The 15623-nt window shown below is 36.8% G+C and overlaps 2 protein-coding genes across 2 annotated transcripts in view; one reads left to right on the top strand and one right to left on the bottom strand.

Moving 5' to 3' along the window:
• LOC110460807 (protein suppressor of hairy wing-like) overlaps positions 1–11655 on the bottom strand; it is a 28295-nt gene extending 16640 nt beyond the window's left edge. Inside the window, exon 1 of the mRNA XM_021513964.1 lies at positions 11518–11655. The gene's annotated coding sequence lies outside the window, so the exon portion shown is untranslated. The remainder of the gene's footprint in view (positions 1–11517) is intronic.
• LOC110460806 lies at positions 5006–9274 on the top strand. Its single transcript, XM_021513963.1, has one exon. The coding sequence runs from the start codon at positions 5787–5789 to the stop codon at positions 8565–8567; it is 2781 nt and encodes a 926-aa protein (XP_021369638.1). The 5' UTR covers positions 5006–5786; the 3' UTR covers positions 8568–9274.
• Positions 11656–15623: the final 3968 nt, after the last annotated feature.

Raw genomic sequence — 15623 nt, 5'->3', positions numbered from 1 at the left:
CAAAGAGTGCGCTTTTGAGTCCTACCCCATTCTTTTCGCTAAAATGTGAATGTGCTAATATAGGTACGCTTACAGCATATTAAGTAATTTATCATGAATTATGTACAGTTATCCGTATCACACATCTAATAAATCATTAATCATTGAAAAAAATATTGATGGTGTTCAAATATGTTAACAGTGTCATACATAAAGTTAATTATTTATTATCAATTACAAATGTATATACAATTAACAGTGCCATATATATATATAAAAAACTTTAATTATGTATAGTTAACAGTATTATATATATTGTCAATTGTATATTGTTACTTACATACAATAATCACTTCCATTTATACAGGAAATTAGTTCTCACTGATTATGAACAATTGGGTTAACAGTTAAATTTCAGTGTCATACATTTAGCATTTTGTTTTTTTTATTTATTACCTACTGTTAAGTAAAATGTGCTATACATTCAGCAAAGTATGTATATTTAATAATATACAGTTAAGTTAACATGTATATTAAATATTTAGAAAAGTATGTTTAACTCATTATGAACAATTAACTTAACAGTTAAGTTATTAGTGTCATTCATGAACTAAAATATTTATTATTAATTAAAGACAGTTAACATTTCAATTCATGTATGTATGTTTGTGTGTATATTTATATACAGAACTATTTTTCACTGACCAAGTTATCTATTATTGATTATCTACACTCAATGCAAACGGTGCTATAGTAGTAGTGTATTATATATATTTAATGATATTCATAATTCCTTATATTGAGTTTACACTGCTTAACATAATGTAAATTATCTATCATCAATCATACTCAGTTATATTAACAATGTCATATATGTGGTTATATACAAATAAGATAACAACTCCATAAATGTATGTAACAACGAGTTGGAATATAAAAAAAGCACATACACATTTTCAAACAATAAATGATAAGAGATTTTAACAGATGTTAAAATTTGTTGATTTGCAAATAAAACTTCGTTATATAAAAAAATCTGGTGTTTTTGTCTTTTTTAAACACGGTTGGTTGCTTTTTACAGTAGATTGGTTTGATTGTGTTTTACATCCTATTAACAGCCATGGTCATTTAAGGACATGCCAGGTTTTATTGGTGGAGGAAAGCCGGAGTTCCCGGAGGAAAACCACCGACCTACGGCCAGTACCTGGCGACTGCCCCACGTAGGTCTCGAACACGCGACCCAGTGAGGAGGGCTAGTGGTAGCATAATGTCAGACGCCCTAACCACTACAGCAGAATGAACTTATATTCTTACAAGACATTTATGTAAAGTATTGAAACATTTACGTGATGAATTAATCGACATATATAGTAAAGACAGCACAAAACTTCAATTCTTTGAGAATTTATTCGTGTGTTGTCGATTTACCTAAATTATTTGTTTTTGGTACTCAATATATATGCAAAATACAAATATATACAGAAATTTCAAATAGCGCAGTCATAACTTAGTATCACAATCAAATCGCAAAAAAGCGCAAAAAGGTAATACCGTCAAAAATTTCAGTTAACAGTATCACTTTTCTAATTTTTTCGGCATATTTTTCACGTGTTTATGTATATAAGCTTAAGACAACAGGACTATGGGTAGGTCATCTCCGATAGTATAGGATCAGCTGTGTTAACCTACTATATTGTAATGGGGGTAAACAGGAACGGCACCAGGACTATGGGTAGGTCATCTCCGACAGTATAGGATCAGCTGTGTTAACCTACTATATTGTAATGGGAGTAAACAGGAACGGCACCATGACTATGGGTAGGTCATCTCCGACAGTATAGGCGATATATCACGTCAAAGGTGCATGGCCGATATTCATTTATATGTTGATGGGGTTTTTTAAATGTATTATTAATATATTTCTGTATCGACACAATATAATTTTGTACATTTGTAATACTAAAAGAAGGTGTTTCCTTTTTCATATTTTTATCTAGATTATTTTAAACAATAACGCTGTGGACTTTGTGATTTGCATAACACAAATTCGAAATAACAACGTTTGACGGTATAAAAAGACCTCAAACTGTTCACAGAAAGAATACCACCAATGAGACTTAAAATCGTTGAAATGACATCATATAAACATCTGCTTAAAGATCCCCGTAAGTGCACAGTGAAAACGGGTTTTTCCCCAGCAAGACCATAGCTTTAATTAATCATTTAAAAATGAAAGCCATACCTCGTGGCACTTTTATGTAAAACAAATAAAGATGGAATGAGCAAATTATATAATCAACGACAGTGTTCTTAGTGTAAAATTTCAGCGGGGCTAGTCCGGGGTTCGAACCCTGATTACTGCAGATTGTTATACTATCGCTCCAAACAACTGAGTAACCTGTTCAATGGACGTCTTCTGGCCGAGATGTGCTACAGTTATATTCAAAGGGAAATTAAAGTGGGGTCACTGTACATAAGAATCCAGTGCAGTGGGACAGGCAACCTTAGCTAAGAATCCTAAATGGGGAGTTTCCTGCACCACATGCTGAAGTCGTGATAACTTCGCTCATCATATCTACGACCAGTTAAAAACATAAAACATCCAAACCATAAAATACATTCAGATAACAATATGTAAATCTGAATCAGGGCGATTTCCTTAAAGTAAACATATGATTATGTCAAACAAGCATGTAAAACAAAAGTTTGAAAAGAAAAAAAAGGTGATGGCAAAGAACATTGTATTTAAAGTAAGTTGGTGTAGAGATACTTAAAACAACGAATTCTGATATAAATTATCAGCTGTAGCAAAATGTTGTAATTCGATCGTAACACTAGCAAGGGGTTGATAGGCACGTTCCCCTTCCATTCTCTGTTTGCTATATATACTTTGCAATACATTAATTATGGACTATTCACCTTTAGTTCTACTGATGGGTCCTTAACGGACGAAACTGTCATATAGTGTAGCAACAATTTGGGAAAGACTTCACACGTGTGTGTGAAAAATATAAAATGCATTTACTTTAAAAAAAATGTGTATTATACATGGAATACCTTAATTCGTAGTTTCAGTGTTTAGTTTGTAATCCTAGAAAATCGGAAATGACTAAACAGCGCTTAAGGGACTATTTAAATGATAGTTTTCAGTCAAAAATAACACGTGATTTAAATAAATCTTTCAAGCATTAATAACAAGCATTCTGTGGGTATGGATGAATCAATACATGTCCCCTACCGACGCCCCCAACAGATACACAGCAAACAAGATATTGCAAGCGACAATATTTTCAAACGATTTTCCAGAGTACACAGTAAATACATAGCGGACCATGCAATCTAATGCCCGTACTTTCCCAAACTTTAACCTGCATATTTTGGCCAAGATAGTTAAGTCCAAAACATGTCAAAAATTCAAAAACAATAAAATTAGTTTTCCACTATCACTAAACAACATTAATGCTAAACCCCAATAAAGAAACTGTGTACGTAATAGCAGCATCCTAACACTGTTATTAAGTGAACGGTGAGCCAGTACGAAACTTTAACCGAAACTTTAACCTACAGATTTTGGCCAAGATATTTACATGTAAGTCCAAAACATGTGAAAAGGAAAAAGAAAAAGAAAACAATCCACTTTCACTAAACAACACATTAATGCTAGACCCCTAAAGAACCTCTGTACATACAACCAGAATCCTAACACTATTATTAAGTGAACGGTGAGCCATTACGAAACTTTAACACAAACTTTAACCTACAGATTTTGGCCAAGATAGTCACATGTAAGTCCAAAACATGTGAAAAGGAAAAAGAAAAAGAAAACAATCCACTTTCACTAAACAACACATTAATGCTAGACCCCTAAAGAACCTCTGTACATACAACCAGAATCCTAACACTATTATTAAGTGAACGGTGAGCCATTTCAAAACTTTAACACAAACTTTAACCAAAGGTAATGGACGGACGGACGGAGACAAAACCTTTTGTCTCCCCGGTTTCATCGGTACGAGACTAATAAATACATGCATAATAAAGAGTATTTTGCATACCATCTTGTTGGTAATACATAGCCACTCCTTGTAGTCTTAGTTAAAAGGTAATCCAAAATAAATGAACCGTTCAACCGTAACCTTCTTTTTAACAGTATCCTAGGTGTTATTAAAGAATAAATATAACATGTTTTTATTTAAACAAACAATTTGCGAGTCCACTGTATATAATAATGCTATACATCACACTATACATAAAATATCAAAACTCCTTATTGTGGTAACTAGGATATTTCCAAATCTTACATAAGTGTTATGTGCTAATATTTTCTATTATGTCAGCAAATATCTGTGATACGTATTCTATAAGCATGAAAATAATAATAAAAAATAAAACAGTTCCAAAACTTGGATCCCGACTTATGTACTTACTCGTTACTTAATGCTCTGTATATGTTTTACCCGATTAAAAATTTAAAAAAAACCCCACCAAGTCCTGATAAAATCTACTTTTAAAGTAAAAATACATACATGTTTATGCATAATTGCCGTTGATTATCATGATATCCAAGTTTTAGTTACACGCTATCATACGTAGTTAACACTAGCAAGAAAAACAACTACAATACTTTTAATATGTTTGTATGCTATACTTGAATAAAAGCAAATATGATTCTTTATAATTTTTAACTAGTATACTGACTGTGCTGTTTCCATTATAGTTGTTTGTAATTTCCATATTTAGATTCTTTATGTGTGTTTCTTCCTATATATTCCTATGGGACGTTTTAATTAGTCTGTTACTATTGCACAACACAGAAAAAATCTTGTTTAGTGGTGTATCTGTTGTACGGGGAAAAAATACTGTCTATATATAGATATACATGGTAACAATTTAAAGTATATCTTTCATGACAGTAAAAAACGGTTAATTATAACACGGGACTACTTCTTTGTGCGTATATACACAGGTTAGTGTGAGTACACACACATACCATATATACGACCAGACTACGCTTTGTATACGTATACAGAACGTTCTACACGAGTGCTAGTATATATCTACGATCGGTACTTTAATTTAACGATTGATATTGCCACGCTGTTACATAGCCACATATTCGAGTTAACGACGCTTATATATATCAGTGACAGTGGGAAGCTGTAACGATTGCGTAACAAACCGACTATGGTGCGGACCATTAAATCGGTTGAATGATTTTCTATTCAATACACATGTGTGTTTTTCATTCTACTGTAAGTGAGCGTGTGGGATATTGACATTTCCCCTTTACAATCATATCGTTTTGGATGTATGAAAAAAATGTGTTAATAAGTGCTTGTACATACAGTATTTGATGAATTCCAGCCAATCAATCACTGAGGATATGGTTATAATATCTGCATATTATGGATTATGGTAGTATATTAAGCAGATGCTAGATGTTTTGAAGTGTCTATCAACATCTGAAATTGTTTTTGAACTTTAGAATTGGCAATAAGTGATCGCCATATCGACAATTGATACGATGACAATGAAAAGAAATCCACTGCAAACAACCTAATATAGACTGTTGTCATTTCATATGTGGGATCTTACAAGTCGTACATCATATTTAATGAAGACCTGTATTATTACATCAGATTTTAATGAACAATTTCAGGTACAATGAACAGCAACAAGTGCCGTGCATATCAACAAGAAATTGAAGATCGCTGTACATTCCGTAATGAATTATCAGCTGGGTCATTACAACAGCTAATATAAACAAAAACATTTGTATTTGATTGAATCATTATTGAGGTGTTGGCATGGGAAGGAGACGCAAGAGGAATAGGGGACGAGCTCACCAATGTGTTCCTAGTTCCTATTCACTAAGACGGAGTAGAACCCCGACTCGACGATCATGTTCTCCAAGACAGAGTAGAACTCCGACTCGACCAGCATGTTCTCCAAAACGGAGAACCCCGACTCGACCATCATGTTCTCCAAGACGAAGTAGAACCCCGACTCAACCAGCATGTTCTCCAAGACGAAGTAGAACTCCGACACGACCATCATGTTCTCCAAGACGGAGAACCCCGATTCGACCATCATGTTCTCCAAGACGGAACACCCAGATTCGACGATCACGCTCTAGGTCATACTCTCCAAGATGGCGTAGAAGATCCTATTCCAGATCGTGTTCTCCATGGCAATACATAACAGCCTGGCGACGTCGATCACCTAGATCAAGATGGCGAAGTCCAAGAAAAATTTCAAGGAGTAGAAGTTGTCCGTTGCTATGTGTCAGTCAGGATCTATATGAACCACACAGAAGAGACGCGTCATGTAGAAATAACTCGTCGAAAACAATCGGTCCACGGTATGGTAGTCTCTCCCCAAATCGGTTTCAAATGATGAAATACTCGCGCAGATCAAGGAGTTCTCGTAGAAATACATTCTCTCCACGACAGCTATCTCCAACTTACTCATCGATATTAAGCCGATCGGTATCGCCATATTCTAATTACTCTGACTCACCAGGAGTTTTATCGAGTCGCAGTGTAAGTAGGAGTTGTAGTAGGAGTCGATCGCCTGAAGGCTTGAGTTACATAACAAGTACTCAAAGAAAGAATCGGAGCAGAAGTAGATCGCCTCGCTGGAGTCGTAGCAGAAGTAGATCGCGTCGCAGAAGAAGGCGTAGTCGAAGTATTTCGCCTCGCTGGAGGCGTAGCAGAAGTAGATCGCGTCGCAGAAGAAGGCGTAGTCGAAGTATTTCGCGTCGCTGGAGTCATAGGAAAAGTAGATCGCCTCGATTTAGTCGCAGTAGAAGTAGGTCGCCTCGCTTTAGTCGCAGTAGAAGTAGATCGCCTCGCAGAAGGAGCAAAATTAAACGTAGACGGTTTCGGGGAAGGGGGCGTACTAGGCGTAGACGGCCCGGGAAAAGAAGTCGTAGTAGAAGCGTAACGCCTCACAGAAGAAGTCATAGTAAAAGTAGATCGCCTCACAGAAGTAAAATGAATGCAACCGTGGTTGATATTGATCAAAATGTCAGCGAATTTTTCTTTGCCAACGCTTCAACGGATGAACATATCCAAGCTCAAAATCAAAATCGTAGCAGGTATATTGCATGCATGTCGTTATTACATCTAAAGGGGGTGGAGCTACGTCAACAAGTCCGAGTACGCGCTTTAGCTGCCAGCTGGGCAAGAAACGATTTCAAGATGTCCACAGAGTTCATATGCGATCGCGACAGATATGGAATGGTTGAAATATTGAAAGCTTTACAAATCGTGGATTCAGGAAGACTTATCCGACAAGGAGAAAAAACCCTAAAACGACTTCAAACGGCAAGGGGAAAGGTGTCTCGTCATAAAATTGACAAATTGAAGTGCAAAATAAATAGCATGAGAAAGCTACAGCCTAAAAAGGGATCTGCAAGTGGATCGATATGTAAAAATGTTCGTAAATGGACAAAAACATTGAGCAAGGAAGAGCTCGAACGCTATGCCCTCCATCTTCCTAAAAAACCATGGAAGAAACTAGCCGACATTTGCCATTTTAATCCTGTAGAGGACTTTCCCAATCTACCCTGGTTTCTGTCCTACTGTTTTGGCCAGTCAGCACCCTGTGGAACCGTAGTGCACACTTGCGAGGACCTGAACGAAAAGAACATAAACGACAAATTAAAAACGTGTGACATTCCATATGCCCATAGCCGGAAATTTAAAAAGTACCTTAATGTAGAGTCAAAGATTAAAATTGCCACATCAGAACCTCGACTCGACACTGTGTTATGGTATTATGAAGACATAGAATGCCGCCAGGTGGATGAAATAATAATGCAACGACTTGACACAGGAGACACAAGCGACCTTCCAATCGGAAAGATGATGGACAGGTTAATCACATTGAAAGAACTAGCACGCGGATTTCGCTGTGGCAGGAGGGCGACAGGAAAATATAAGATTCCATTCATGAAAACGTTGCTCAGCCTTGCCGAATCTAAACTTCAGAACGTCAAACTGAAGCTAGATTCTCCTGTCGTTGTACTCGGAGATCGTTCAGGGTCCATGGATATCGCGGTCAGGACTAGTTCTGTCATTACTGGAATATTATGCTCGATTTGTTCTGCCGACCTTGTTGTATTCAACCATAATTGTAAGCGCCCAAAAAAGGTGCCAGAAAATGTCGACGAAGCCCTGAAACTTGCAATGAAAACTGAGGCAAGCGGCTCCACAAATCCATCGTCGGCCTTGATGCCTTTCTACAAACAAAAGAGGGTTGTAAAGACCTTCATTATTGTGACAGACGAAGGGGAAAATGTTGGAAATTTTGCCGATCTCTTTGAGAAATACCATAACGAAGTGTTCCCAGCTCGGCTAGTGTTCGTCTCCTTTCTGGACCAACACGAAAAAGGGTACATGTGTACTCAATTAAAGAAGAAAGGTTTCAATCCACTGCAGTTTGTACTGGATGCTAGAAGACCAGATTTGACCAAACTAGAAAAACTGTTTGGGATTTTAGCGTCAGAGAGCAAATCATTTACTGAGGAACTTTCTATTCTTCAAAGCAAAATCACAGGACACATTCATGACGGTGATTTGTAAACTATGAACATAAAACTGTTCTGTACTTAAGCTTTAACATCGTGGAGGATGAAAGTTTCTTTTCTAAATAGACTTCTTATCTGAATTATATCAATATTTTAGATTATGCTATATTTGCGTATAACTATATCAATTTTTATTGTTTGCTATATTAGCATGTATGTATATTAGGCACATGCCATTTAATTGATGAAATACCTATGCATGAAACTTTATGCATTCTGTGATACTCTTAACTAAGATAACTGTGATCTAACCTTATATGTGTCGATTGCATCAATATGTATGCAACTTTTATCTAGCACGTGTATTTTACTAGCAAGATTACCGTGTTTATTTATATATAAGTTTATTATTATAAGCACTGACCACATCAATTTGAAATGAAAGTCAAAAATATGATCGACTTCATTTTTTGAATGACTGATTAGTTAATTATTGTTAATTAATTATATAGAGTTAACAGTGCCATACATAACGTAAATGAATAATAATTAATTATGTTAAGTTAATAGTGTCTTGTATTAAAGTATTTTATCTATCATTACTTATGTACAGTTAACAGTGTCATACAAGTATGTAACAATATATTATCATTTAAAACGGTCACATTAATTTCATCCGATAAATAATAACATTTTTTTAAGGTTGCATTTTGATTAGCAAATTATATTTCGTTAAAGATATACATGGTGTTTTTCATTTTCCTTTTTTTGTTGCTATAATGAAAACAAGTCATATTCTTTCAAGACAAAAACTAGTATTTGAAGTATTTGAACAGGTACGTACATGTATGTATACATATATAGAAAGGCAGTACAAAACTCGCCTCCTAAGACATCATACTTGTCTTTATGCATAAAAGGTTAAGACAATGCCACCTTACGTCAAAGCTGCATCGCAGATATTTTATATTTGAATTCTTTAACACATTAAATCCTAATTCGAACAATCGACCACCTCACCTGATTGGGTCAGTCCATGTGGTGTATAGTGGCATGGATTTAGAGGGGTGAATGGCATATTTCCTTAGCGTAAATGTTTTAGTTGGTTTGCTATGACAGGGACATAGCTCCTAAATCTATAGCCTGGTAAAATTGACTATATCCCCGGGATAAAGCATGTATCGATCAATTTAGGGCAATAACATTTAATCATTGTACTATAGGTTCTTTTGTATGGAGATAAATACGCAAAGGAGTATTAATACATTTATATGCCATACTATATACTACCTGCTATTAACTTCTATGTTTTAACTACTTTGTAATAATGCCCCGTTTGTTTATTTTTTGTCACAAACGTAAAGAGCTATGGCGGGTTGCTTTGCCTATTTCCCCAAAGTTGTGTCCGTGAGTTCGCGCGTGCCACCGTGTACTGTCATGACGCGTCCTCATGTATTTTTATACAGGTAGCTCTATCGGAATCCTGTGTCTAATAATAGATTATTGTAAACAGCCGAATTCAATGCCATGGCTATTGATACATGCGTTTAACGATAAAGACTCAAAATGCTTATTTCGCATTATTTTTATGAATTTAAAACAAATAATATATTGTACGTAATACAAGATCGTACAATCATTACCAACAAGTTTTTGAAAGGATTTAATTTCCATTAATACTGCCTGCGTCATGCCGTTACATGCTTTCTTACAAAATACACATCTTGATTTTCCTGCACATATGAATGACAAAAATGATATACATCATTTTCGAATAGCATTTCTTGCACGTGTATTGCGATCCTTACTTTCGATGTTTGCTACAGTCTTCCTGCATTTCAAACAAATGAGACTGTCCGCAACGATGAATTTTTCCGTATTTTCGGTAGTTATTTGCGATAATAACAGTTCATTTTTATTGGCTTGGCCTTTTTTTATTCTGACGCAACAATCCCACATTTATTTGGTATTTTAGCATCATTTGTTTGGTTAAATTAGATAGATAAAATCACTCGTGTCAATTGGAGGGTAAAACAATTCATAAATATCATTTAAAATGATGTCTTATCTACAAAGCGTAGCTGTCCTGTACACGTGTACAATGAGTTGTTGACATGATTGCATAGAAGATAAATCAATAGGTATATTATTAAAATTAAATAAAATGTTCCATTGGTTTTAAAAATATTGTATAACTGAATGAAGGAAAAAGATCTCATGCTTGATTATTCAAAAAACAACAACACCTAAACGTGGATTCGAACTTGCAACGTCCATTTCGTCTGGTCACAAGTCAACTGCGTTACATATTCGGCTACATCCGACATAGACGAAGATGGGAATACAAACTGTTTTAACCCAAGAAACACCTGTCGCAGTTTAAGAAACTCACTCACCACTGTTTTTCATTCTTTTGAGCACTTTTCCAAGGGAGGACCACTTTTCCGGAATACGATTTGTTTTTGCATATAACATCACGGAATATATTTTTTTTATTCAAAAGTTGGTCCTCGGATGGGAAAGTGTTGATACCGGTTTTTTAAGTCTGGGAAACCCCGTCACTTTCATAGATATAGTGAATATGGCTATATTTGCTGTATCATATTAACAATACCTAATATATCAGCAGTTCAAAAAATCATATTCAATTGGTTTTATATCTATTCTATGCATTTTCGCTGCTAGAAATTATTTATTCATTAAGATTGTTTTCAGTTTTCATAAATGCCGACTTAGGGAAATATGGGCAGATTTCCGCCATAGCTCTTTAGCTCCTCAGAGCTAATGCTGAACGACTAAAATAGTATACACTCGTACGCTAAAAATAACCCAGCCAATCGATAACTTAAATACAGTGGCATGGCGTAACAAGTTGTGTACCAGCAGAGTGCGTGTATAGTTTATAACTAGATTGTATGAAAACAAAGTTTAAATTAAATGTTACTGAAACCCACATGGGTGTGTAATTGTATACAGCCCGCCATTGATTACGTTTATATACTTACAGTTTATAACACACAGAGAGGTCAAAATATATAGTCCCGCTGGGTCTGGTATTGTCTGTGCTGGTATCTAGTTCTCGCCTTGATCTCATCGGTTTTTCCGTTCACGGCTTCCTGCACACTCTGCAATACAGCTAGATTGTGCACTTGCTGGTGCAGATATTCAGATGCATCGTGTATTTAAACAAGTATCGTGTATATATATCCACTGACAACTTCATATTTGTCATTTCTATTTTTGAAAGGGGGGGGGGGGGGGGGGGGGGGGAGGATCCTTTATCGAAATATAGAAATGCTATATACAAAGGCAAAATAATAGCTAAATTATATGGTTTTAAGAAAGACAAAGAAACACGCAGACAAAACACATATACCACGCTCACTTTCGCTCTCTGCATCCCTGGGATATGTCATAGTAAAAGTGAAGGCACCAGGCAAGCTATTTGATTGATCTCAGGTGGAAAAAAACATCACCAATCGCAAGGCTGGTATCTGTCTTTTCAAGATTACAGATGAGCGACACGTACCCGACCTCAAAGCCAGCCAATTTCACCGTTACGCGACCGCGAGATTCTTTTGAAGTACATCAAAGGATAAAACTGCTCTTCTTGTCTCATCCAAAAGGTGGTGCACACTTAGGCTTCGATTTTGTCATGACATATTCCAGGGGTGCAGAGAGCGAAAGTGAGCGTTACCCTTGGAGTATCGAGGATAAACAGTATATGACGTCACACTATCACATGTAAATAAGACCGTAATAAAATGAAGACTAAAAATACTTGAACAGGACAATAAAATTCAGCGAAAAAAAGATTAGACACCAATCTTGCCGCAGCATGACGCTGTCTCATTGATTGCCCAATGACCTTCTATCATGGGAATCCCCTATCTTACTAGACCGACTACATTTAAGACTACCTGACCGAACACTGCGGATGAGACGGACAAGACAAATTCACATATGAAGAAACAGCTAGTGGACTGGCCCATTTTGCGGCCTTGTCAATTTTAATTATCACAAAGGGTGAGGCACAGCGTACATTTTGTACGGAGCTACTTTACAGAAAAATGAAAACCTGCACGGTCCAGTACGTCCCCTTACTCACACTAACGTCTTGTAAATAAAGAATAGCGTGCTGAGAGAAATCTGCCGGGTGGGTGCTATATACGTCATTGAAGAATTAACAGTGGCGAAGCATACAGGTATGCATCCTCGATATCCAGGGGTTATAATCACTTTCGCTCTCTACACCCCTGGAGTATCGAGGATTTCTTTTATCATATATTTTCATTATTTTCGCTTTTTTATGATTAAATATCCGTAGGTCCGTATCAATCATAAGAACGGAAATAAATACAAAAAACTTCTTGAGAATTTTAGTCCGACGGAACATATTATACCCTGTTGTCCTCAGATAATCGTTTAAGGGCCTTTTTTTAGCAAGTAAAATTTTTACTTGTTAAATAATCAGACTAAAAGGTGTTCCCAGAATACAGGAGATTGCTTCTATAGGGCATAGTAAAATAAGTCTAGCAATGTAAGCATACACTCCCATAAATGATTTGCTACGCAGAATAAGATCTCTCGAGGGACACTTATAACGAAATATGGATATCACCATTGGTTTTCGTAGACATTGAACAGGGAAAAGTGAAAGAAACAGAAAACACTGGGGGAAAACAACTGATCGTGAGAGGAAGAAAGGTCCCATAATGATCATACATATGTCAAAAGCCTTGTAGAGGTCGTGGATAGGGTGTTTGGAAAGCATGGGACACCACAGATATAATAAGACCTTGTCAGGCTATCCACATAGCACAAACAGAAAACAGATAGGATGTGCCAGTGTATGGGTGTATACGTCTATGAAACAGGTTTTAAAAAACCTTCGGGATTAGATTTTAGGAACATAAAAGATCTCAAGAGAAACGGCATAGTAAATAATGACATCGCAAATTGTGAGGCTTGAGAATATCTCAGATCATGTTCAATCATGACTGTCGTCGGTAAGCTGTGTTTTGAGTTCTTCGCGTGACGGCCCACCAGCCCTAGTAAGAGCGAATGGTCCTTTTTCGGTCTCTCGTCCCTCAACATAGCTGTTAATATCTTTGCCCCGTTTATTTTGTTTTGTTTTGAGGAGATATTAAATTATATCGGACTAACTGCCATGAACATGGGCAATGTGGAATACAGAAGGTGATCGTCACTCAAAACCATCCGAAGATGGTCGGGAGAAGACAGATGTGGACCGGAGTCCTGAGGAATGCAACGATATCCTTTACAATTTCAAATGTTGATTTTTTAAGATTTTAATATATCTGGCTCTAAATCCACAGGGACCTGAGAATTTGTTACAGCTATATTGGGACATAAACTAATCTACTCTCAAGTTTTTGTTCAAATATAACTGTAACAGATTTACAGGTCCCTGTGATCCTAGGAATTTACATTTGGAACTTTAGAAGAAGCTATTTTAACACGTCTTTTCTAAATGACCTTGAATCTAAAATCAATGTTATTTACTTAAACAAACTGGTAATAACAAAGTCGTATTTTTTTAATAATTTTGTCCGGGTCTCTTGGTTGGTTGTATAAAGATTTCAACACATTCGACACCCATGACCGTAATTGTTAGTCAGTCAATGTCAGTTTTATACACTTATCCTCGACCAATGCAAGCATGCTACTGGTCATAATCCTCGATATCCAGGGGTTACGCTTACTTTCGCTCTCTGCAACCCTGGAATATGTCATAGCAAAATAGAACTAAGTGTTTAGCACCTTGTGGACGAGACGAGAAGGCTAGTTTGATCCCTTGATGTACATCAAAAGAATCTCGCGGTCGCGTAACGGTAAAACATACTGGCTTTGACGTCGGGCATCGCTCCTCTGTAATCTTCAAAGGACAAGTATCAGCCTAATGATTGGTCAGGAATTTTTACCTGACACTAATCAATTAGCTACCTTTGTGCCTTCAATAATTTGCTATGACATATTCCCGGGGTGCAGAGAGCGAATGTGAGCGTAATCCCTGGATATCGAGGATGCTTGCCAAATAGCATTACATTGGGCTAATCATTCCAAGAGAAGTTATTTCAAGCAAAAAGTAAACACCTGAAGGATGACAGCTGCAGCACCATCACAGCTCAGACAATTCGGGCCAAGAGAGTATAATGATGGTTTGCATGTGAACAAGCTGTTTTCATACTTTTACATTTAAATTCACCTTGTTCATAGGAAGGATCCGTGAGATTATGTCATGGCACAGCGTTGAGTTGTCCGTACGTCGACTAAATTTGGCCTGGAGCAGCCTTGGAAAAAAGGGACTAAATTTTGAATAGACGGAGGGTGTGCCCCTGACATGGACACAGAGTACAATTTTGTATAAACGGAGAGTGTGCTCCCCAATGAATATTTAAAATATTTCTCCTTCAGTACGATTGGAGAGAGTTTAACAAATGTGTTGTGTCTAGAGCATCGTTGGGCAAGGGGGCTCAATTTTTATTAAACAGTGTGCCCCTCCTAGATTCAAGGTCCAATAGAGGAACATTGTACTAGATGTTTCAATCCTTTTCCTTCTGTTCGAAGGTGTAGGACATAGTTAGGCAAAGGGGACTCTATTTGTATAAATGGAGGTTTCGGCCTCTGTAGGGATCGAAGGGCGGGGCCCAATAGGGATCTTTAAAACTCTTCTTCGTTAGAATGGAGGTTTTTTTTTATCAAATTTGGTGTTAAGAATCTCTTGTCAAGGAGGACTCAAATTGTATAAATGAAGAGTTACCCCCTCCCGGGCACAGAGGGGTGAGACTCAGTGGGGATGGGTGTGGGTGTGGGTGGGGTGTTGGGATATTGTAGTGTTTAAAATCCTTCTCCTTCGTTACAAATTCAGGATTTTAAATTTAATTTGGAGAAGAGTATTCTTGGGCAAAGTGGAATAAATTTTGTGTATTTAGAGGATGTGTCCCCATAACAGCAAAGAGGTGGGGCCAAATAGGGGATAGGGGAAATCAACGTAAATGTTTAAAAACCACTTCACTTCGTTGGGGCAGACAGAAGGGACCCACTGAGGGGCGGGTGTTGCTGAGAGACATGGCCAATATTTGCAAAT

Source organism: Mizuhopecten yessoensis, unplaced genomic scaffold (assembly GCF_002113885.1).
Source record: "Mizuhopecten yessoensis strain PY_sf001 unplaced genomic scaffold, ASM211388v2 scaffold10479, whole genome shotgun sequence".
Classification (NCBI taxonomy): domain Eukaryota; kingdom Metazoa; phylum Mollusca; class Bivalvia; order Pectinida; family Pectinidae; genus Mizuhopecten; species Mizuhopecten yessoensis.
The sequence above is the reverse complement of the archived record's forward strand: the minus strand, read 5'-3'. Positions and strand labels throughout refer to the sequence as shown.